The sequence below is a fragment of the Adiantum capillus-veneris genome, chromosome 11, assembly GCF_014529385.1.
Source record: "Adiantum capillus-veneris isolate H3 chromosome 11, ASM1452938v2, whole genome shotgun sequence".
NCBI lineage: Eukaryota > Viridiplantae > Streptophyta > Polypodiopsida > Polypodiales > Pteridaceae > Adiantum > Adiantum capillus-veneris.
The window spans coordinates 89352307-89376140 of NC_140941.1; the positions used below are offsets into that span (position 1 = coordinate 89352307).

At 47.0% G+C, this 23834-nt stretch overlaps 1 protein-coding gene across 4 annotated transcripts in view; it reads right to left on the reverse strand.

Annotated features, from left to right (window-relative positions):
• Positions 1-223: 223 nt before the first annotated feature.
• Positions 224-23834, reverse strand: part of LOC147447619 (uncharacterized) — a 54933-nt gene continuing 31322 nt past the window's right edge. For 3 of the 4 annotated variants that reach the window (XM_086523343.1, XM_086523342.1, XM_086523341.1), the window contains 3 exons: positions 17405-17495; positions 16547-16789; positions 224-1574 (listed from right to left, as the gene is read on the reverse strand). In XM_086523343.1, the coding sequence (XP_086379469.1) occupies positions 696-1574; positions 16547-16789; positions 17405-17495 (1213 nt within the window). In that variant the 3' untranslated portion in view covers positions 224-695. The remainder of the gene's footprint in view (positions 1575-16546; positions 16790-17404; positions 17496-23834) is intronic. The other variant, XM_086523344.1, reaches the window with a different exon arrangement.

Here is a 23834-nt window from a genome sequence, read left to right on the forward strand (position 1 = left end):
GTTTGCAATTTAATCTCTGTCCTTCATGTTGAACTAGACAATTCACGTTATAAAAGGCAAATTAGTGATTGAAAGAGTCAAGGTTGGCTCTCGTTATCCTTCTTTTGAATTTGATAAGGAACATGATTGGGTTACCATGCAAGAATGGGATTTTGTAATTACTGAATGCTTGTGCAAGATCCCTTTTTGAATTAGTTTTTAAGAAATCATTGATCTTGCGATATAGAGTCAAACACTAATGTCCTAACTCATTATCTGAGGACTACAGCAAGGTTGAACATTGGATATTTTCTTCAATGGAGCTACTTGCCAAATTTTGAGAGGGTGATCAAGGTCTATGGGTCTATGGCAACTCTTTATCTTCAGAAGCTTTACTCTCAACCTCTGTGGTGGCTTGCCTTACATGTGCTCCTTTGTTCTCACCAAGTTGATTATGAGTAGAGGACCTATTTGATAGTGACATAGGCTACTAAAAAAATAGAGCGTCATCTGTTGATTGGACCTCTAATGTTTAATAGGAAGTAAGCCACCTCTTTAATGGATCATCAGGTTGGGGGGTGGGTAAGCCCCTTTACCAGCGTTTGAGCTGATGTCGAGAATGTTTACCTGCTGCATGACAACCTCATTCAAGGAGGCCCATAGATAGCTTTGCCAAGTTTGTCATAAATGACTACACCATCTGACCAATCTGCGAGTCAACCTGTTGACCAATCAGAGTCATATCCAAGGAGGGGTGCAGCAATGGACCTTGATGGAAGCTCAGCTGTGGAGATTTCCTTCACTGCTATTGTTTCCTCGATAGAAGACGACGTCGTCGACTGCTGAATTTTCTTCCTGCTTCTGGAGTCTATGCAGCCATCAGGAATGCAGTCCTCTCCCTCCCTTGTAGGGTTGGTTTCAGCTTGAGCTTCATCGTTTCCGGACATGAGTAAGCACGGAGAATCTGAGCTCTTGCTCAACTGTGTATGATTTTCCATAACATGAGCTTTTCTGCCTCTGTCATCGCTTCCCTTTGGACTGAATGATGCGGAATCCAAACTTTTGCTCAACTGTGAAAGATTTTTCATAACATGGGCTTTTCCGCCGGTTTCAAAGCCTCCCTTTGGACCCAATGATGTAGCTTTGCTGTCATCACAACCCTTGCCCTTCGTTGCTGTGCCATTCCTTTGCTCTACTTTGAGCCTCAATTTGCCCTCCTGAATTTCCCTGCTCACTTGGTGAAACATGTTCAAGAACTGATGCATTGTTCGAAACAGGTCCATCTGCTTCGGTGGCTCCTCCTTGCAGTTCTCCCCAAAATACTCAGAAACATTTTTAAGCTTTTCAAGAGTTGCATTCAAAAGTCCTTTCAGCTCAGCTACATGGACAGAGCAGTCCTCAAAAAAAGGGAGCATGGCGTCCATAAATTTTGAGCGCAAAGCAGAGACATTACTAAGGTCTGTCCTTGCAATCCCTATCTCTTCCTTTGTGATTTCCAATCCACGTTCAAGGTCATTGATGGTTGTCAGAATGCTTTCAAGCTTTACAAAAGAGGCTGCTTTTACACTCTTTAGCTCATCTGGAAGACAAAGTATCTGCATGTTCCAGAATTGTGTGGTTTTAGATTACAAAACAAGGTGAACATTCACATTTGCATATTAAAACAATAAATGAAAAGGAAGTCAAGTAATGTAAGGCTATGAGATGAAGGGACCTTTTAAAGAAGATTTCAATACTTCACATGAAAAGGTAGGTCCAATCAATATAGAAAATAATAAGACATCAAATGTATATACCTAGATGAATCCAGGATAAGCCCAGATTCACCCTTGAAGGGAAGTGCAAGGTATAGCCCTAACTCTCTTTTTCTCTACGGCTTTTTTTAGAAAGCCAAAAAGAAGCAACTCGACATGGGAAACTACATGCGTGTGTGTGGGTGTGTGCTCTTCGTGGTGTGTGTGGTAGGAGGTACGTCGTCTGGCCTACTACCGTTCCTCTGTCACGCTAGACCTGCCCTGCACGCTCGTGATTGTGGGTTGTCTGCGCCTTGCATGCTGCCCAACAGGATTGACGGGAGCTACTGCAGCGGGCAAGCTATAGCAGAGGCATTCAGCAGTCACTGGCAGTTCTCTGTGTGTGTGTGTGTGTGTGTGTGTGTGTGTGTGCACGCGCGCGTGTGTGAAGCGTCTCTGTACTTGTACAGAACTGTGGACTGGTGTACAACGCTTGGTTTGCTTGAATACCTAGTGTGGAATTTTGTACAGAATTGTGGGAAGTCTATAAACGCAGGGAAAGCTTTCCTCCAGTGTATGACGGACTCTGTCATGCCCATCATCAGCTCTTACAAACACACGAAACAGATGGCTGCTGAGTCTCCGGAAATGGGCCCGGGCATCCTCGGACATGGATGATGATGATGATGATTTTCAGGCTGACGATTTGAGTCTTTTAGTTTTGTCTTTCACTTTACTTCATTTTATTTTTGTACCCAGACATTGGATTAGATCCACAAGGATTATATCTGTTTGGTCTCATAGGTCATTTTGGCCTTTTGAAGACATTTAATATAACATTTCATTTCATTTCATTTCTGGCAAGCAATGGAAAAAGGGAACTTACACGCAAAAATCCAAGCACTCAAGGCGGACTCTCAAGCACTTAAAGAGGAGGTTTCACCCCTCAAGCAAGAGCTTGCCGATAGAGCAAGCCGCACACTTGAAGAAGGAAAAATCCATCTCTCGATGATAGAGGAACTCAAAGTTATCAAGGAGCAGATACGGATGATCAAGCAGGAAGAGAAGCAAAATGTGGCCAAGACATCCTCGTGGGTAGATGTGATCAAGAAGACACAGAAGAAGGTGGATGAAGCCGAGAAATGGATAGAAGTTGCCAAGAAAGGGAAAGAGAAAGAAACAACATCTATCCCCACTCCTACAATCATCAATATGACATTAGAAGAAGAGCAGAGGAGGAAGAGTAGAGCTTTGCAGGTACGAGTAACCGATCTAGAAGACCGGGATGATGTGGAAGAGGAAGTCAAGGAACTTCTCTTCATGATGGGTGGTGAGGCTACTCACACAAAGGCATGGAGAGTGGGGAAGAAGAGAGAAGGAAGGGGGGATACTTCAAAGGAAAGAGCATTAATCATGCGTTTCCCCTCCATAGAAGCGAAGAAGGATTTCTTGAAGGTGCGTCCCACCCGAAAGAAAACGAGGATATTTCTTGGGGATGACCTCACACTCTCACAGCTTGCCCATATGAAAGACGTTATGCCTGAAATAAGGACAGCTCGAGAGAAAGGGAAAATGGCTTTCTACAGGGATGGACGAGTGGTTATTATGGAGAGGCGCTCCGCATGACGGCACGAGACCTATGGGACCACACTTAAAGTTGCCACTGGAATTGTGATGGATCTGTACGCCTTTGATGTAGGTACCTTTGAGGATAGTTTCACTGGGAGGGACACCATCTTCTACTCTAAGACACATCAAGCCCCTGGGCAATCCATGCCAGATGTGAGCGGATACAAATGGGAGACTACTTGCAGGCAGGAGACTCGATCGGAGGAGGAGTGGCAGTTTTATTTAGGGAGGAGCTGCAGCCATTGATACAAATAGCCCGTAGGGATGAGCATGCTAGGTACATGTGGGTGAGATTGAGGGCAGAGACAGGCAGCTACCTCTACATTGCTATATGTTATTTCCCTCCTAGTACGTCAATGTATGCATCACCTAGAGGACAATCTCCCTTCGCTATTCTCGATGATGACATATAGGGGTTTTGCAAGGGTGGTGACATTATCATCCTAGGGGACTTCAATGCTAGGACTACCCATCACCAGACAGTATTTTATGATACTTCAGAGGAGATGCTTAGGGAGCTAGATGTTAAAGAGATGGGCCTATCGAGACTATCACAAGATGAGGAGCACACTGAGTATGGCCGATACTTGATAAACCCCTGCCTGGCACAATAATCCCTTTGCCCACAATGGCCTGCTGCAAAGAATCCGCAATAGTCATACATACCCCACCTTGGATGCCTCTAGGTCCAAAAGCAGCTGACCAAATAGTATCATATTGTCCACGCAAGAGCTGACCACAACGTCTAATGCGGCTCTCACACAGATGGTGCTCCTGAAGCATAAGGAGATCAATCTCTCCTCCCACAAAGCAGCGCTGAAGCTCCTAACGCAGTCGGCCCCGTTGACGCTAAAACTGGGGCCCCCCTAGTCCCTGCAGATTCCATGAGACGATCCTCATGGAAAGCGAGAGAGACCAGATGCTGCCGCAGCAGCTAAATGTGCTATCTTCGAGGCTGGCTTGGATGGGGAGTAATCCGCATCTGAGCGTCCTCTAGATAGGCGTGACTACAACGAGTGCCTGGCCCAAGCCCAAGTAGATCGAGCCTTCCGTAAAGCAACCTCCTCTATCCAAGAGTCTTCATGAATGTGTACATAGCATGGCAAGCACTGCGTATCGGCAAAGAAGTAGACCACAATGTGTCTACATCCTGCTGTATTTGGAGGGGTCACCACAAACTCGGCCAGTGGCCACAAAGTCTGAAGCATGTCTGTAACTCCTAGTTCTCCCATGGGGTGAGAGAACTCTAGGACCTGTGTGTGTAACCACCCCAACACTAAGTCGAGAGTCCACTCAGTCTGGTCCTTGCCGCAAAGGGGAAACGAGAAGCCAACTGCTGAGTCCAAGGCCTCTATCCCCCTAGCTACAAGGAACAGAACATGGACCCTGAAGCAGGCTGCCTCATGGTTTCCTGATGGGTCGCTGAGAAAACGAGTGAAGTCGTAGTCGAAGCACTGTAACAGGGAACAGGGGGAACATAGCCCAAACGTTCCGAAATGACATTCCGGACGAGTCTCATTTCCGAAACGGAGATGGAAACGGAACGCCGTTCTAGAACGGGGTGTAACCGGAACAGTGTTCCGGAATGGGCGGAACACGAGGCGGAACGGCGAAACGGGGGGCGGAACGGGCAAAAGTAGGCATTTGGGGGGAAAAAAGTGGGCTTTTGGGGGTAGATTTAGGGCTGTTCGGGGAACATATTTGGTGCAGTTTGACGGCAGGTTAGGGAGCAAATTTGGGGGCAGTTTGGGGTTGTTTAGGAGTTTCTTTGAGACTAAGCTGAATGGAGGTAATTCAATCCTTACCGGGTAACTATGAGTCGAAGAAGTCCCATCGGCGCCGCAAGTCGATGCTCGTCAGAGCACGAGGGATAGCTGCAAAAGGAGACGTCTGTACCTGTAGAGGGGGTCGCAAGAAAGGCTGTCCCTCTCTCGCCAAGCGACTCGTGGCAAAGGCGCTGCCAAGAGATCTCCTAGCAGTCGGAGATGGCCCTACCCCCTGGGTCGGCTGTGGAACTGGAGCGGGAGGGGGGGAGGTAGGAGCAGGGGTAAGAGGCGGAGAGGAGGGGCGGGGGGGAGCGGCAGAGGAAGAGGGGCGGGGGGGGAGGAGGCAGCGGGAGCAGGAGGCGGGGGGGGAGGATGATGAGGAGGGGGGGAACTCTTGGGGGGGGGGGGGGGGGGGGCTTTCGAGGGTGAAGCTGAGGTGGGGGCTGGAGCAGGGACGTCATCCTGCTTAAGAGGATCGAAACGGTTCCCCGTGGGAACCCACTGCTGCTGGGCAGGCGCCTGAGGACCACTATGAGTGCCAGGCTGTCTCTGTGGCCCCTGCCATCGTCGACCATAGACTTGCTGCCATCCCTCCTCCGCTGGAGCCTGAGGCTCGGAGGGAGGCTCTGCATGTGTGCGTTGTGTCTCGGCCTGTGGCTGCTGGCCAGCCCTTGCAGGCTGGGGCTGAGTCTGTGGAGTAGGTCGAGGCCTCCTCCGTGGACAGGCCTTCGCAAGATGGCCCATCTGTGTGCCCTTTCCTTCGAGGTTTCTCCGTTGCTCCCGCTTTTCTTTGTGCCCACTCTCCAGGCCCTCATATGCGTCTGCTCGTTGACCCCCACCAGAGTCATGAGTTCTTTCACCTCTTCCTCCACATTATCTTGGTCTTTGAGGCCACATATCCTTACGTGTAAGGCCCGCACACGTTTCATTTGCTCCTCTTCTAGTGTCAAGTTGATGATGGTTGGTGTGGGGGTGGGGATTATTTCCTTGCCTTTCCCTTTCTTGACAATCTCGATCCATTTTTCGGCCTTTTCTGCATTTTGTTGGGTCTTTGTGATGACATCTACCCATGTTCCTTAATCGTGTTAAGCTCTTCAATTGCAGAGGGTTGAAGCTCTCCCTCTTCGAGGACATTCTGTGATCGCACCTCTGCAAGCTCTTTCTTGAGTAGTGCGATTTCCTCATCTTGAGCCTTCACGCGATCCTTGAGTGTATGTATCGTGCTTTCTTGTGCTGCCACACGCGCGTCGAGTATGTTGATAGTACAAAGAGAGAGAGAGAGAGAGAGAGAGAGAGAGAGAGAGAGAGAGAGAGAGAGAGAGAGAGAGAGAGAGAGAGAGATGAAATGGAATGAAATGTTATATTAACGTCTTCGAAAGGCCAAAATGACCTATGAGACCAAACTGTTACAAAATTGTGAATCTCATACCATGACTAGGTACAAAAAGACTAGAACAAAATTACTACTACTACTAGAATCCATCCTCATCTGCACCCTGGATGTCGAGAGAGTATGGCTCAAATCCTCTGTTGTAGTCTCCGTCGATGCTGTGTAGCCCTTCTCCTCAATCGTGGCCGTCTGGATCTCCGTAGCTCCATGCTCGGTCGATGAGAGTGTCGGTAGTGATCGAATGAGTGTGGGCCGAGCTTTGCAGTGATGGCTGCTCCTCTCCATATCTAGTGAAAAGAAATTTGTAATCCGTCTCTGGGACTATCGCTCTCTAGCTCTCCCCAGTAAAGTGTCTCTATATCTGTGTAACTCAAGTAGATATAGCCCAAGACATCTTTGATCCTCATAACTCATTACCCTAGAGAAAGGACCGAAACCCTCTCTGAATAAGCAGTGGAAACGGCCCTGAATCTCATAGTACATTGTGCAATGACATATGTAATGTAGCTCTGTCTCTGGCTCTAGCTGGCATAAGCAGCATATCCTGTTGTTTGCTGGTATCCCTCCGAATCTACCAGTCTCAATCTCCAGCTGATGTGAGGATGTGCGTATCTGACCAATGGCACACTGAAAACCATGAGACATATGTGTATCCATGTAGCTGGGTCGAATCACAAACCCATCTCCTGTGAGGTGGAGAAGATGCTCTCTTTAGAAAGCCATCTTCGTGCCCAACTCCTCTGGCGGCTCTATCCATGTCCTCCTAGTATCCAGCTGGATCAGGTCCTGACAAATGAGTCTAGTAATCTCCACCCGTGTAAGAGACATCGAGGGTGTCTAAAGAGAGTACTGAAAAGGGGGCAGCCTATCCATGGTGAAGCCATGCATCTAAAACCATAATGTCATCTGTGCATACCAGCATGAAGTGTCTCCCTGAAGAGCTAACTGTATGGAAGACTCAAGGGCCAGTCTAGCATATCTGTCTCTAGTAGTATCCCACAAGTTGTGCACAAAAGAGACTGATCTGGTAAGCACCTCAATCTCCATAGGAGGGCAGCTAGCTCTGCTCGAATGATAGCGTGGAGTATGGAGGCCTTGGCTCTGATCAGTCGAGAGATCATAGATACCAAGGGCCTCTCCATACGACTCCAACCATCTTGGCCTACAGAAGGTCCCCATATCTGCATCACATACAACATAGCTGAGGCTACCAAAGTATCAAAGAGCCATAACTTTGTCCGAGGTTCCTGGAAGTGAACCTGCGAACACATCCTCTCCAAGCCTCCCAAGGTCGCATAAGCTCTAGTCAATCTAGTCTTTGCTGCTCTCCCCAAAGAAAACCTCTGCCCAGTGAAGACAACCCCAAGGTAAGTGTATGAATCTGTATACTCTACGATCTCCTGACCATATGTGAAAGTCGGTGTTGATCTCCTAAGCCACTGTGGTATGGTGTTAAACACCATAACCTTGGTTTCACCAAGGTTTACAGACAATCCACTATCCTCTGCAAAACTATGTAATGCATTCAATTGTCGTTGCATACCCTCTAGTGAGTCAGAGATCAACACAATATCATCAGCATATAACAACAATGGGATCCATGTCCCTGCCATCTGGGCACCTCTATCCATCAACATACATACCAAATTGAGTGGGAGAACCCTGTTTTACCCCATGATGGAGTGAACTAAATCAGATATCCCATCACTGATCTGTATAGAGCCATAATCCCCCAAATCAACATATGGGCACCCCCATCTCCTGCGGTCTGCGCATCAATCGAGATCTCGATACCATGTCAAATGCTTTGCGGAAATCCACAAAGCTACAATAAATCCGTCTCCCATGTGACCTGCCCTCCTCAATGGGCTACACTGTCACTTGCACTAGGCAGGTAGTTAAAGTTGGTCCTAGGTTCACAACTCTTGTCTAGGTACTGACACGTGGCAGACAGGGAGTGGTGGTCTAGTGAGACACCGAGGCCAGTTCACCACCACCACAATTCGGGGATAGATGTAGCTGGTTCTCAAGGAAATTTTGTTAGCCGTTGGTTGTTCTTTATGGTTGTATAAATGCTCAATGGTCTTAGTTGTCGTATGTGATATAGATGTTCTATGAGTCTAGAGTCTTGTGTTGAGTCTAGCACTCCACATCTGCACTCTCCCTACACAGTTGGAGCCTCGACACCCTGTAGCACGCTACAGTGTCACTTTCACAGGACACAAGTTACAGTTAGCCGAGACTGGTTCACACCGGACTGGATGGACTCTCTTGGCTGGGCAGTGACACGTGGCCGGGGATATGGACGGTGGTCTAGTGGACATCGTGGCCAGGTCACCACCACTCAGTTATCAGTTGGGGATAGATTTAGATGGGTGACATTTATGAGCCGTTGGTGGCTCTTTATGATTATACATATGGGTAGCAGCTGTTGGGTCATCGGTATCATCTTCTTCACATCTGATCTGGACGTAGTCGTCTAGAGTGAGTCTATACACAAAGCATGTCTTCACCTTCCCGGCACATCTGAGCCTCGACACCCCCGTTGTACCTGTGAGTCCTAGGCTGGAGCTGAGTGTGCTGCCATGCCAGAGTCTGTATCAGTTCTTTGAGATAGTCGAGTCATATGTTCTATCTGCTGTTGTGTCTTTGTGAGCTCTGTTGATGTCTATTGTTTCCTTTCTTTTCAGTCTGTTTGAGTGAGATTGTCACGCACATTGCACTGAGGACCGCCCATTGTAGAGAGCACGACACATTATCCACGCTATAGGTGCTCTCATTTTGGCGATCACGGTGGGACCTCAACTGAAATCTCACTCTGTGAGGTGCAAACCTTGAAGGTAGTTGGGTCTATCTAGCTTCACCTACCTTGCCTTGCACTGTTCTCCTCTTGCCTGGTCCAACTGGTCTAGTCCTCTCGCCCTAGTCATCTCTCGCCCTGGTCTTGTCTCTGGTCTAGACCTCCTCGACCCTGGTCTAGTCCTCGTCCCTGGTCTAGTCCTCCTCATCCCTCGTTTGCCTGGTCTAGTCACTTGCCTCGTCTAGTAGAGTCTAGACTAGTCTTCAGCCAGTTCAATGTTTTCTTGCCCTAAGCTTGGTTGGATTGGTGGTCACTGCATGACACATACAAGGCGGTCAATCGAGCGTCAAAGCACACTACTGAGCCCTCTGAAGTACTATAACAAAAGACGACCTTTGGTACCTAGTAGAAGTCCATCAACCTCATCACCCATACCTCCACATACGACATCACCCATTCCTTCATCCAGTTCCACATCTTCCAGATCACCTTCTCCAGTAAAGATCTCTCCTATTCTGCTACAGCAGGCTATTGAGCAACAGGCTCAGCAAGGGGCCATGGAGGCGTTGGCTAGTGTTTTGGCCAAGGTAAACATCAAGTTCCCTACCTTCAAAGGACTCTCTTCAGAAGATGCTGATGACCATGCAAGGAGGTTTGTATCTCTCTATAGGGGTCGGGGTCTTAACAGAGAAGATGCTTATTTGGTACTCTTTCCATCCACCTTGGATGGCTTAGCAGACAAATGGTACAGCCAGTTTGCAGAGAACCATTTTGCAACTTGGGCAGCCTTAAGACAACAATTCTGTGCAGCTTTCAGGCCAGGTGACTAAAAGGAGAAGGTGTTGGATGAGTTGGCCAACACGGTGCTCCAGCCAGAGGAGACTTTTGCAGAGCTTATGACTAAAACCAAGTCTCTGGTTGCCAAGCTTCCTCAGCAACCCAATGAATTCATGGTTAAGAAGTGGATGGAGAAGGCGCTCCCCAAAACTTCTCAGCAAAAACTCCGAGAAAGTCTCCGACCCGATGCCACTCTGGAGGAGTTCATCGCAGCTGCTACTAGGATAGAGAGGGCTAGGAAGCTATTCAACAACTCCCCTCACATAGAGACTCCCTCTATGTTTCCGGAAAGTAGTCCTGCTGATCCATTGACTTCTTTGCGCAGAGAACTTGAAGCCCTAAAACTACAACGCGCTCTCCAAGAAGAGAAAGCAATCTCTCTTAGACAGGAGAAGCCCCCACATCACGACGCTTTGGATCAAATAAAGAGAGAGCTAGAAGAGCTTAGGTCTCAGCAGGAGACTAAGGCTATGGTATGGTGCAGCTCATGCCGCTCTCCAGGACACCCTCCACAGGACTGTCCCCTTCGGTTTTATAGCCACTTTTGTGAAAAGTCTAGTCATGAGGACAAGAATTGCTACTACCTCAAGGGATTGCGACAAATACAGCAAAGCCTTGGTTATACTCTTCAACAAGGGGCAGCTCCGGCATCCAATATGGTTTCTCCCTGTGGCCATCCACACCACATGCCACCTTTATTGGCAGCCCCTCCTATGCAAGGTATGCAGAGCACTTTTCCCTCTCAGAGATTTTACCATACGGTATACCCATGCTCCCTCATCACCTCAAAGCTTCTATGCTTCCATCTCCAACTATATGCACCAGGAGCAAGGACCACCTCGCCCTTCGACTCGCCCATTGAATCGGCCCATTTTGTGCTACAGATGCGGGGAATATGGGCATTACCAAAGCAAATGCCTCCTGCCAGAAGGGTCCCCTCCGTGCCGTCATTGCCCTGAAACGAAGGATCACTACAGTAAGGATTGCCCTAAAGTTCGTGGATCCACGGCTTCGAACCCGAGTTAAAGCCAGAATGAGTCTGCCTTTTTCAAGCTCAATCTAATAGCAGTTAGCACCGTTTCTCAGCCGCCCCCTTCTACCCACGTGGTTACCCCTCAAAATAAGCAGCTACAGTTGGCAGAGGAGCCAACGGGCGTTCTCACCCGGGCCCAGAGAGCCGCTTTCGGTCTTAGCATTCCAGCAAGTTCAACTCCCCCACGCGTCACCAGTGGATACCCTGCCTACAGCTGTTAACAAGCCATCCCCCAGCGCCATGAAGGAATCCAAATCTTTGCTCTCCGATATTGATGAGGCTTTTTTGGAAGCAGTTTCAGATCTACAAAAGATCCAGGTACCAGAGAAACCACTGGTAGAACAAGAAAAAGCTTACAGCAGAGTCAGTCTTGAAGAACACTTTTCAACAAGTGTCCCTCTATGACATGTTGCGGCTAGATGCGAGTTTCAAAGTGACACCCTTGCAGTTATTCAGTCACTTTACCCTGGAGCAGGTCCTAGTGGCGGGCACCTCCCAGTGCGACCGTCAGAGTCCTATATGATATCCAATCCCGCTGCTCCACTCACTGATTATAGAAGCCCTCGCCTGACAGTGTCCGTTTTGGGTCGACAATTCTCGGGAGTGATAGTGGATTGTGGATCTGGCATCAACCTGATGCCCGAGTTCACTATGTTAGCTCTAGGTCTACAGCTACTCGCCCTGCTCCCTTCACAGTTACATTGGCCGACCAACAGACAGTATACCCAGTGGGCATCGTGGACAATGTGCCTCTACAAGTACAAGACTTTACATTTAACTTGGATTTTGTTGTGGTTCGTCTTCCCCAGGTTGAGGGTGGATTTCCTTTGCTCATTGGAAGACAATGGCTGCGACACACTAAAGCACTTCATGATTGGGGAAACAACACAATGTGGATACATACTTCTGGCTCCCCGATGCAACCCATTCTCTTAGAAGGAGGTATGGATCCAGTGGTGTAGCAAGTTTCTTTGTCAATGGACACCAACCCTGAACAAGACCAACTTACTACACCTGAAGGGTCAGACGAAGATCTGATGGAGTGGTTGGAGGCTACCAAATCTATGCCTTGTTATGGAGTCTCTATTCACTCTTTGCCTGAAGGTACACCCTCTTCAAATGTTTCCACAGTAACTAAACCTAATGAGCCACCTGAGCCTATGAAGAAGCATAGAAGCAGTATGAAATCTCCTCTACAGGAGTTCACCCCCCCTCAAACATCAACCCCTTTGGTGTCTGCTTCTCCGACCATAACAAAGCTCTCCTCTGTGTCTAGCAAACTCCCTTCACAGAGCCCGTCCTACAAGATGAATTCCAAGATCATGATAGCTGTCTTGCTCATGATAGCTGTGTGCTCCTTACTTGCCCCTATCCCCTCGACCCTACACACAATCAGAATGCCCACATCCTTAAGGTTCACAGTTGTGGCAAAGAGATCATCAAGAGCGCCGAACATTGTTGTTCCCATCATCTACAAGAATCTCACCAAAACAAAAGAGAGCAGGCACTAATGGTGTCCACTGCTGCTGTAGGCTCCTGGTGGTAGGCCCTCCTCCATTGGTGCTGGCTCCTGCATTCAGTTGTTCAGCAGCTACAATTGTTGCTTTCCGTAGGCACATGATCCATAGCATGATGATCGCCTGTGCGACTGTAGCAAGAAGATTAAGCGGTCAACTGCAGGCTGGTGGAGGTGGAGCTGGGCGAGAGCAGCTGCAGGTGAGCTCCATCATCCCCCGCCACTCCTCGTCCCCCTACTCACCCTCGCCCTCTCTCCCCCTCGTTCCCCTGCCCAGCTCTTGCCCCTCTCTCCCCCTTGCCCCTGCCTACTCACCCTCGCCCCCCTGCAAAGCTCTCGCCACTCTCCCCCCCTAGCCCCTACCTACTCACCCCTCGCCCCTACCCAATTTCCCCCTCCCCCTCGCCCCTACCCACCCCCTCCCTTGCCCTCGACCCTACCCTCCCCCTCACACCCCCTCGCCCCCTACCCCCATCTCGCCCTAGTCCCTTCCCCTCACCAGCCCTCGTCCCTAGTCCCCCTCACCACCCCTCGCCCTTAGTCCCTCCCCCTCACTTGCCCTCGCCCTTGCCCTCCCTCCCTCGCCCCTACCCAAATTTTCCCTCCCCTCGCCCCTACCCACCCCCTCACCAGCCCTCATCCCCTCTCTCTCCCTTGCCCCTACCCACCCCTCACCACACCCCCTCGCCCCTACCCTCTCCCCCTCACTTGCCCTCGCCCTCGCCCTCCCTCCCTCGCCCCTACCCAAATTTTCCCTCCCCTCGTCCCTACCCACCCCCTCACCAGCTCTCGCCCCCCTCACTAGCCCTCGTTCCTACCCACCCCTCACCACACCCCCTGGCCCCTACCCACCCCCTCACCACACCCCCTGGCTCCTACTCACCCCCTCACCAACCCTCGCCCCTACCCACCCATTCACACCCACTCGCCCTCCCTATCCAGCCCTCGTCCCCCTCTCTCTCCCTCGCCCCTACCCACCCATTCACACCCCCTCGCCCCCCTATCCAGCCCTCGTCCCCCTCTCTCTCCCTCGCCCTCGCTGCCACGGGCTGATGCTGCTGAGGATTGATTGGATGCCTGAACCTCTGACCTTCAGCGCCTGCTGCAGGCCAACGTCGAGCTTCTCTGCGCAAGCTCTTCACCCTCTCAGTACTGTCTAATAAAGCATTCAAGTAAATTTTTTGTGTTGACTGCATTTGGCAAGCAGCTCAGCTGTGTTGTGCAGAGAAACCTCCTCCCCAGCTGCAATCAATTCTTGGAATCCGTTGTATCGAGCTTCAACGAGTTGGTTTTCTCTTCCTTGCAAGTAATCAAAGCATGATTTACCTTCAAGTTTTTAGCCGCTAATGCCTGTTTCAATTCCAAAGCTTTTGCCTTCACAAGCAAGTCAAATACCTCAGAGGTAATCTTCACTTCATCCTCACTTGATTTGGCAATCAGGACCTTTTCTCATCCTCTAATGCTGTGATCCTCTTTTCAATTTGATGGAGCTAGTTGCATCAACAAGCATGTGCAACTCCTTGTCCTTAAATTTCACTATGGTTATGGAGGAAAGATGCAAAGGATCCAAACCGAGCTCATTCGGTTTTGCCAATTGGGATTCTTGGACTATGCAATCATACTTGTTCCTTCCTATTCAAAGGTTTAAAATGTTGGCAAGCATAAAGTGTTTTTTAACTCCACTTTTGAGGCATGTAAGATCATGGTGGGGCCTAGAACCTGCTTCAAGCAAGATGTACAGATGCGGTACCTAGTGGTTTTCTTTCAAAGTTTTTCAGTATTTCCTCTCACCGAGACGGTGAGCGGTCTTGTGGCGGGCAACCTGTAGCAGGCTACAGTGTTACTTTCACAAGACACAAGTTACAGTTAGCTGAGGCTGGTTCACACCGGACTGGACGGACTCTCTTGGCTGGGCAGTGACACGTGGCAGGGGATATGGACGGTGGTCTAGTGGACATCGTGGCCAGGTCACCACCACTCAGTTATCAGTTGGAGATAGATTTAGATGGCTGACATTTATGAGCCATTGGAGGCTCTTTATGATTATACATATGGGTAGCAGATGTTGGGTCATCGGTATCATCTTCTTCACATCTGATCTGGACGTAGTCGTCTAGAGTGAGTCTATACACAGAGCACGTCTTCACCTTCCCGGCACATCTGAGCCTCGACACCCCCGTTGTACCTGTGAGTCCTGGGCTGGAGCTGAGTGTGCTGCCACGCCAGAGTCTGTATCAGTTCTTTGAGATAGTCGAGTCATATGTTCTGGTCTGTTGTTGTGTCTTTGTGAGCTCTGTTGATGTCTATTGTTTCCTTTCTTTTCAGTCTGTTTAAGTGAGATTATCACGCACATTGCACTGAGGACCACCCACTGTAGAGAGCACGACACACTATCCGCGCTACACACCCCCATAGTACAAGTGAGTCCTTGGCATGGAGCTGAGTGTGCTGCCAGTCAAAGTCTATATGGGTTCCATGAGTTAGTCTAGTTCCATTGAGTTTGGAGTCTACCGTCATGTCTTTTGTGTTTGCTTTGTTCCATTGCTCTATAGTGTTTTCGTTCTGTTGGAGTGAGGTTTCTTGCACACTGCACTGAGGAGCACCCGCAGTAGAGAGCACGGCACACTTTTCCTGCTACAAATACTCTCATTTTTGGTATGCCCTGTGGGACCTCAACTGAAGCCTCACTATACTAAGCGTACATGGTCGAGAAACTAGCTGGTTTAGTCTCTTGCTTGGCCTAGTCTGCTGGTCTAGACTCATCAGGTCTAGCCTGGTCTAAACGACCTTCGCCTTCCTCCAGCTTGGTCTACTGGTCTTCGCCCTCGTCCAACTTGGACTAGCTAGTCTAGTCTCTCGCCCTGGTTTAGCTGGAGTGGTCTAGTCGAGTCTGGTCCAGTGGGTCTAGACTGTCCAGCGAGTTCAAGAGTCTTCGTGCCCAGAGCTTGGGTGGGTTTGTTCCTACTACATGACACACACAAGGCAGCCTAAAGATCGACAAAGCCCACTACGGAGTCCTCTACCACACGTTTGCCATACCCATACGGGTATGAAAGTATGGAAAAAGTATGATTTTCTGGCCTCGGCTGAACCATATGTGACCCTAGCCTACTCAAGACAAAAACATAAAGTAATGTCCTACTTTAACCGTTCCAAATTGACATAATTTAATAAACAAACAATAGATTGTAATAATTGCACACAAAGCTTGCCCTTTCTAGTATCAAGTCCTCTACTATCCAAGCCAAGAGAAGATTACTCTAGGCTAGAAGCTATAATAAGCCCATACCATCTTCCCAAAGGCCAAAAGCATCCCAAGTTGGGCCTCAAAAGTGTTTTTCAAAGAACTTGTAGGTGGAGTATGGAATGTGATATCATACGCCTGTTTTCCATACGCTTGCCAAAGTATGGTATTCTTTCCATACACGTATGGGAAAAACTGTGTGAGACCGCATGCATGATGCAACCGCGACCTTGACTGTTTAGCCTTAGAATGGTAACCACGACCTTGACTGTTTCAAAATAGTAAACACCCAACCCAAACAGTTCCTCTCATTTTGTTTTTGCTTTGGGAGGTATTCCAGTAGCACAATTGACTAATAGGAATATAATTGGTGCCTGCATCGTCTGCTTCGTTGCTATGTCTCACCTTTCTTTTTTCAACAAGATACTCTTCAAGTGGCACAGAGATTCCTGGATTTTATTGCATCAAGTCTTTCTGATGATGAATTTCTAGTTCAGCTAGGCAGTTGCTCGGTTTCTGCAATACCTTAGACATGTAGCTTTGTGCTCAAAATGACCTTTATACATCTTTTGTGTGATTCACACATTACCCATGACAAAAGAAAGGACTCGTAACCTACCTGCTCATCCACCTTGACAAGCTCTGCTGCAACGAAGTGCAGAAGAGTTGTTTGACAATTTGAACCCTTGACATCCATTAGCTTTAGGAGTGCATCTAACTTAAACCCTTTCGCATGTCCTCTGCTACTATCACCATTAAGATAATTTCCAACAACCAGAACTGCCTCCAAAAGCCTAACAAACTTTTCACTTCCTTTCAGCTCTGCACATGCATCTTGTAGCAGGAGGAGGTCTTGCTTAATCTGGAAAAATATGCAAAGATCCCTTGTGAGTCCTCACTTCTTCTGTTTCTTGCTTTAATTTTCTATCAACTCTGTTGGCATCAATATTAGACAAAGTAGACAGCATTCAGGGAGGCAGCCCTGTATGTTAGTCTCCTCCAACGTATGCAAGGATAATTGTTGACTAACCCTATAAATACAAAATTGTCTTTTGTGGTTTTCCCTGTGGATAAGGGTGGGTAGAGTTTCACAAGGGATTACTTTGCATGACTCTGAACATGCAAGGCTGCATTTTGAATTAGACAAGGCAAGAGACTCTGTTTGTGCCCCAATGGAGTCTCATGACAATGAGTAATTTGAAGCCTGTTATTAATGCTCAGATCTCAAGCCAAACAGTGGGGGGATAGCCTAGTCTTCTCAATACGATTATGGAAAATAATTTTTCTTACGTGTTCTGAAAGTCTCAACCACTACATTGAGCACTGTAAAGCAAAATATTGGTTAGCCTGGCTGTTTATCTGGAGTAAAACCTCAATATGCAAGGCCAAGTAAACAGATGCAAAAATTTCTCGATGAGGGCAGGACAACTTCATCAAGTTGCACAAAGTCGTACGGCTTGTGTACACAATGACGTACTTGCTGAATAAGGAGGCTGCTTTGAGACTTGAAGTTGAGAACCTTGATTTTCTTATCCACGCGAGGAATGAGCATAATCTCCAAGTAGTACCTGCTGACAAGAGCATGTGAGTATTTAAAGCAAAGGTTTACCCATTCACAACTAGGCAAGTACCTCAAAGAGGCATTGCCAAAGACGCGTGCTTATTCTTCTCAGGTATTTTCAATTAAACACAGAGTGTGCCATTGATGAGAGAATAGGAGCTGTCACAGCATTAACATATAGAAGCAGGGAAAAAATCAGTCAGTTTTAAACGCCTCCTGTTACTATTATTCAGCTCCTTATGACGTCTACACTTGTCTCCTGTTTTAAATGCTCCTGTTACTATCATTCAGCTCCTTATGACGTCTTCACTTGTCAGGTGTGGATTGGCCATCCACGACGTTTGTGCCGCTATGACTCTCCTTGCATTTTGGCATGCAAAATCGTGAACTGCCACTACCTCACAATTGGTTGCAACTTGCTACCCATAAACAACAGCCATCTTGATAATCATTCTTTTGTTGCCTTGGTTTGTTTGGCTGCAAGACTGTTGCTTTACAAATGTATGAGTATATTAACACTGCTAGGAAAAGCTTTGTTACCACTTACCTGTATGCAGATGATCACACATGATTATAAAAGATGGCATATGAGGCATCTCCAAAGGACACTGGCAACAAACAAAGACATGGTGCAGTGATACACTGAAATCAGGCCCATAAGGTAATTGATTTATGAGAAACATCAAGCTCTCTTGATAATGATAAATCAAGCGGTAAAATGCATGATTTACGCAACCATTAAAAATGGCTAATCCAACCCTTCATAAGCCTCTAACAGATGAGGCCTGCTGCTCTATACCCGCTTAAGGGCCTCCATGCTTCCTAGCAAATGCAAGGCATTGCACATGTAAAAATGCCTTATGGCACATTGGAAGTGCCTGGAACAATCTAGAGTGCTTATTTCATGTTCACCACTCAAAGTCAACTTAATCACATTGTTCACACGAACGACCAAAGAGACACACTTAGGGTTGAGGATGGGCAACCCCCCAAAGGAAATTAATTCTGCTCAACCGCAGAACCTCAGGATTGAGCTCAGTCACAATCAACCCAGAGAGTGATCTAAAGTACACACTCGAGATGACAACAAACAACAAAAGTAGTCTTTGCTTGACCTCTGTACAAGTGAGAAACTCAGCCCATCCATGAGGTTACTCCACCCTCTTAGCTCCTTGCATGGTAGAGATAGCTTGAACTTAAAACAAAGGATGAAATTTCAACCGTTTAGGTTGCTGCCCTAAAAGAAGCAAGTCAGAGATAGAGAGAGGACGATCCTCAAAGATGTAGAGGAAGATGGTAGCGGCAGCATAGACGGCTTTCTTGACTGATGTTAAGGGGGAATCTTTCAGCAAAGGGGTGATGATTAACCAAGGGGAAAAAATGGTTGTGTTTATAGATAAAGTTGCCTCATGAATTAGAAGGGTCAAGTGAGATAGCATTGAGACAAGTGTCCACCAACCACATGTCAAAAAGGTGGAGCATGTGTGACAAGTGACCTACACTTGTTTCTCCTTTGGAAGCTATGTGACAAGTGTCCCATCTTCGGAAACTAAATAATAAGCGTTCTGAATGGAGGCACTTAGTGATTATAGCATGAAAATCTCTAGATTATGATAGCCTTTAGCTGAGATTTTTTCGTGCATTCTGGGAAGAACTAAAGGTTGCATTGCTTCACATGATGAACCACCTTGCACTCTAGGATACTCCCTGCTTCACAAAATGAGGGGTTGCTGAAATTTGTGCCCCAAAAATAGCTGTGTGAAGGTAGTTTAATCTTTTGGCGATGATGTGGTACGTCACTGAATCTATTTGAGTTCCTGTAAAGGCAAGGTTCAAAGGCTTATTTGAAATTTTCTTAGGTCTAGTGTCACAACTAGATGACGTGGTATGCCGGCACTGGACTGAAAGAAAGAAGGATGAGCCAAGCCTGAGCACAACCGAAAGAATCAATCTGAGTCTCAGTGTGCCTGAATTTGGCATCTCTACAAACAATGCAGGTGTCGCTGCTTGAGACACTGAGTTGCTTTTGGGCATCGGTATTAAAAGAAGTTGATTTCTAAACTTTTGGGGATGCCAGTTTTCAAATGCAGTTGACTTCTAGACCTTTTAGTTCATGTAAAAGCAACAGACCAAGAGCCTACAAATTAGTGCCTAGGGGCAATATATTTTCATGCAAAGATTTGAGGGTGGCTCCTCCCAACAAGTGTATATCTGAGAAAATCAATATAAAGACATACCGCAAGGGACGCCTAGTTGAGGGGCTAGTGCATCTGGGAGTGGAGCTCCAGCACTCCCTCAAGTATGAACTCTTCCTTCAGTCCAAGTGTTGAAAGTATTGAGTTTGTTTTCCTTATGGCTATGGATTGAGAAGAATATTTACGTTTTCTCTTCAACAAGTTGCAGAATTTGATTTCAAGATGTTACCTCCTCTGGCACCCGACAGCTCAAGAGCTTAGACTCATCAACCAAGAGACTGCTACGATTCCACTGGGCAGTGTTTTTATTTCTTTTTCCAAGAAAAAGATCCTTCCATTAGTTAAGGACACTGCCCAATGGGCTACAACCTGCCCCTGCTAGAGAGGGCTACATCAAAAGGTGGGGAGACTCTCCCAATGAAAAGGTAAGATATGTACAAAATTGGCTAAATCAGGATATGGGAGGAGGAAACAACACATTGGTGGGCGGTACTGCCATCTAGACGCTCCATGAACCAAAGGCCCTAGTCGCAAAAGTCGTAAGAAGGCCTCACAGTGCTCTTGCATGTGGTTGGAGCTGTCTTGAAATCTCTCAAGCTGTCCCCTCAGTGTATGGATCAGCTCCAGCCAGATGTCATGTACAGTCTCTGCAGGCAAGACGGGTCAAGCCTCAAAGATGCGGAAGCATCAGATGAACCACAATGTCAGGCTGCAGATGAGCTCCCAACAACACTCTCTATCTCTACTCACTCTTGAGGTACACGCTCTGTGACGGGCTGGAGTGTAGGCCAGCCCTATTGAATCACAATCATCCTGCTGACTGAAGCCATCTCAGAACGAAGTGCTGGGCTTGTGACTGGACCAAGCTGCAACACCCCTGGCTGTGGAAAGTGTAGGCATCAGCCAAAGAATCTGAATCCAAACCTGTTGTGCCATGGGGCAGTCCCACAGACAGTGGCACTGGGTCTCAAGTGGATGGTCACAGGTGGCGCATACCGCAGACTAGTCATTGTGCACCAACCAATTCATTAGGGAAAATATGAACCTCAAGGGGGCCTTGTAAGAGCAACCAATCAGATTTTAGTCAACAATAGGACATAAAAGGGGGGGCATGGATAGCCCATATCAATGTACCTCAAAACTATATCATGTAACTTATCTATGGAAAGAGCTCGGCAATGCAATCCAAATGCACTATTGTCTGACAAATTTGAAGTTAAAATACTCAAGTTATGGCCATTCGAAAAAATGCTAAAACTGGTGGGACTGTGGCCACACGACCATTCTCATTGGTGTAGAGAGTATATTCCAAAAGCATCTTTGACCTAAAGGGCCAAAAAAAGGGCCCTTTTGGGGTTCATATTTTCCTAATGTCCCAATTGCTATAGCTCGGTGGGCAACTAACCACTGGAACATCGTGACTTTCCTTGGCTGCATGAGCACCCCCAAAAATCCGCCAAGGACTCGATCATGAGACCCTCCTCCTACCAATGATCTAATGCAGCAAGATCAGCCTCTCTCTATGATGTCACTATGTGGTGCCCCAGAGGCCTCTCCATACATCTCCATCCATCAGTTTTACCAGATCTTCCATGGTGGTCCACTGAGGATCCCCAAATTTGAGCCCCCATAAAGCATAGTTGAAGCCACTAGAGTGTCAAAAAGCCACGGCTTTGTTCGAGGTTCTTCAAACTGAACCTACTAACACACCTTCTCCAATCCTCCCAAGGTTGTATAAGCTCTGTAATGGAAATGGCCTATGAACTTTGAGAATAGCGAAATTAAGAGAATTAGAGTGAGCATTTTTGTGAGATTACTTTGAGAACTAGGAGGGTGAATTTAATTGATGGTAGCAACATGAACATAGTACTTAATTAACTTGGCATGAACAATATTTTTGCAAGAGAGAGAGTATTAGAGAATATGACAATAGTTGAGGATCGGATTTACTTGGAGCCCATCCCCCCTCCAAAAGACGTTTGTATTATAGATTCTCCCATCAAGAGAGACTTGTTACAATATAATCTTTGTGTTCCTTGTGACCTTGGTGATGCTATGAAGATGGAAAGCTTCATGCTTCACGAGCTTAACATAAACTTTGCAAAAAGCATTAACTATCCCAAGCCTCAATCCCAATGCCTCAAACACCTTCGAAGGTGGAGAGAGCTAACGGGGAATGAGGGTAGGGACGAGGAAGAAGAATCATCCATAGGAGAAAGAAATAGTTCCTCACTTATCATCACTCTTCTTGCTTAGCATAGCATAATAGCATAGTAATGAAGATGAAGAAGATGGCCAACTTAAGCATTGAAACATGGCTCTTGGTTGGATTTGCATTCCATAGCCAAGAGCGTTGGTGTAGGCTCTCCACTTCTCAACAAGCTTGGAGAAGGAGATGGAGCTCTTGCATTTTGCACTCCACACAATGAGAGAATATGTGTGTGTGTGTGGAAGAGTATACTCTCTCTCATGCTTGGTCCACCTCTCTCTCTCTCTCTCTTATTATTTTATTATTTCATTTGGACATGTGTCCTCTTTTTCCTCTTTGAGAGAAAGAACTTAATTATTTATTTTTATGTATCTAATTCTCATTGGACCCCTTTAAAACCTATCCAATAGCATTCAAGCACATCATGAGGGGCACATGTGAAGGATCATTTGAACATGTGTCTTTTATGCTTATTAAGTCATTTGGTTGAATTGAATACTTCAAGGACTTAGTCAATCAAGCATGGAAACATTGATGCCTCTTGAAAGTTATCTTTGAATTAAATACTTCAAGAACTTTAGTCATTTAAGCATGTGAAAAGCACCTCAAGCTTTTGGGTAAGGTTCCCACTAACACTTAGCAAGCCAACAAGCACCTCATGCTTGGGTATGATACACACCTCAAAGTCAGCCCTAGCTTGCCTAAGGTCAAAGGACTTTTGAACACTAACTTTTGGAGGCCTTTAACGAAGCTGACCCTACGGTCTTTAAGCTCCATTAGGTAGCATTGCTCTTTAACATACCATCTCTCATTTGGACCTCTTTTAACCTTGGTCCCGTGTTGAGACAGATCCATAAGCACATGTCTATATTCTAACCCTTGTTCGCATTTATTCTCCCACATTAAATGATCAGTTTAATATGAGAAAATCATTTGGGTTAGATATTAGATTTTATGACAAGCTCTCCTGTATCTAGTCTTTGCTGCTCTCCTCAATGAAAACACTGGTTCACTGAAGACTACCCCAAGATAACTGTATGCATCTATATACTCCACCGTCTCCTGGCCATATGTAAAAGTGGGTGCTGACTTCCTGACCACACCTCACTGTGGTGTGGTGTTAAACACCATAACCTTGGTTTTCCCCAGGTTAACAGACAGTCCACTATCGTGAGTAAATGTGTACAAGGCATCTAAATGACGTTGCATACCCTCCGGGGAGTCGGAAATCAGCACAATATCATCAACATATAACAGTAGTGGGATCCATGTCCGTGCTAACTGTGCTTCTCTATCACCATCCCTCTCAATGTAGTCAGCTACCTCATCCACATACATGCCAAATAGTGTAGGAGATAGTGGGCAACCTTGTTTCATCCAAATAGTGGAGTGAACCAAATCACATGTTCCCTCTAGAGTGCATACATGCCCCACTATTGACTTGTATAGAGTCATGATCCCCCAAATCAACTCTTTGGGTACCCCCATCTCCTGCAATCTGCGCATCAATATAGCTTTGGGCACTATATCGAGGGCTTTGCGGAAATCCACAAAGCAACAATAGAGCCATCTCCCACGTGATGGCTCTAAGTGTCAGAATATAATCAAGAGTAGAGAAACCTCTCTTGAAACCCGCCTGTCCTGCTGCTCGTACACCCTCTCTCTGCCCATCTACTCAACTGCTACTCAAGGATGTATGCGTACAACTGTGCCAATGTGTGTCCAATCATGATAGTGCGGTAATTCTCAGGCTCCATAGGGTCACCTGACTTGAAGATAGGTATGATAGTGGACAAAACATCGCTGCTAGAAGCTCTGCAAGCAGATCTTTGGCATGTATAAAATGCTCTACTACCAGGCCATCGTGATCCTAGTCTTCATCCTGTCAATGGCTTTCTTTACCATCTCCTAGTCCATCGTGATCATATGCTCTCCTAGTCTT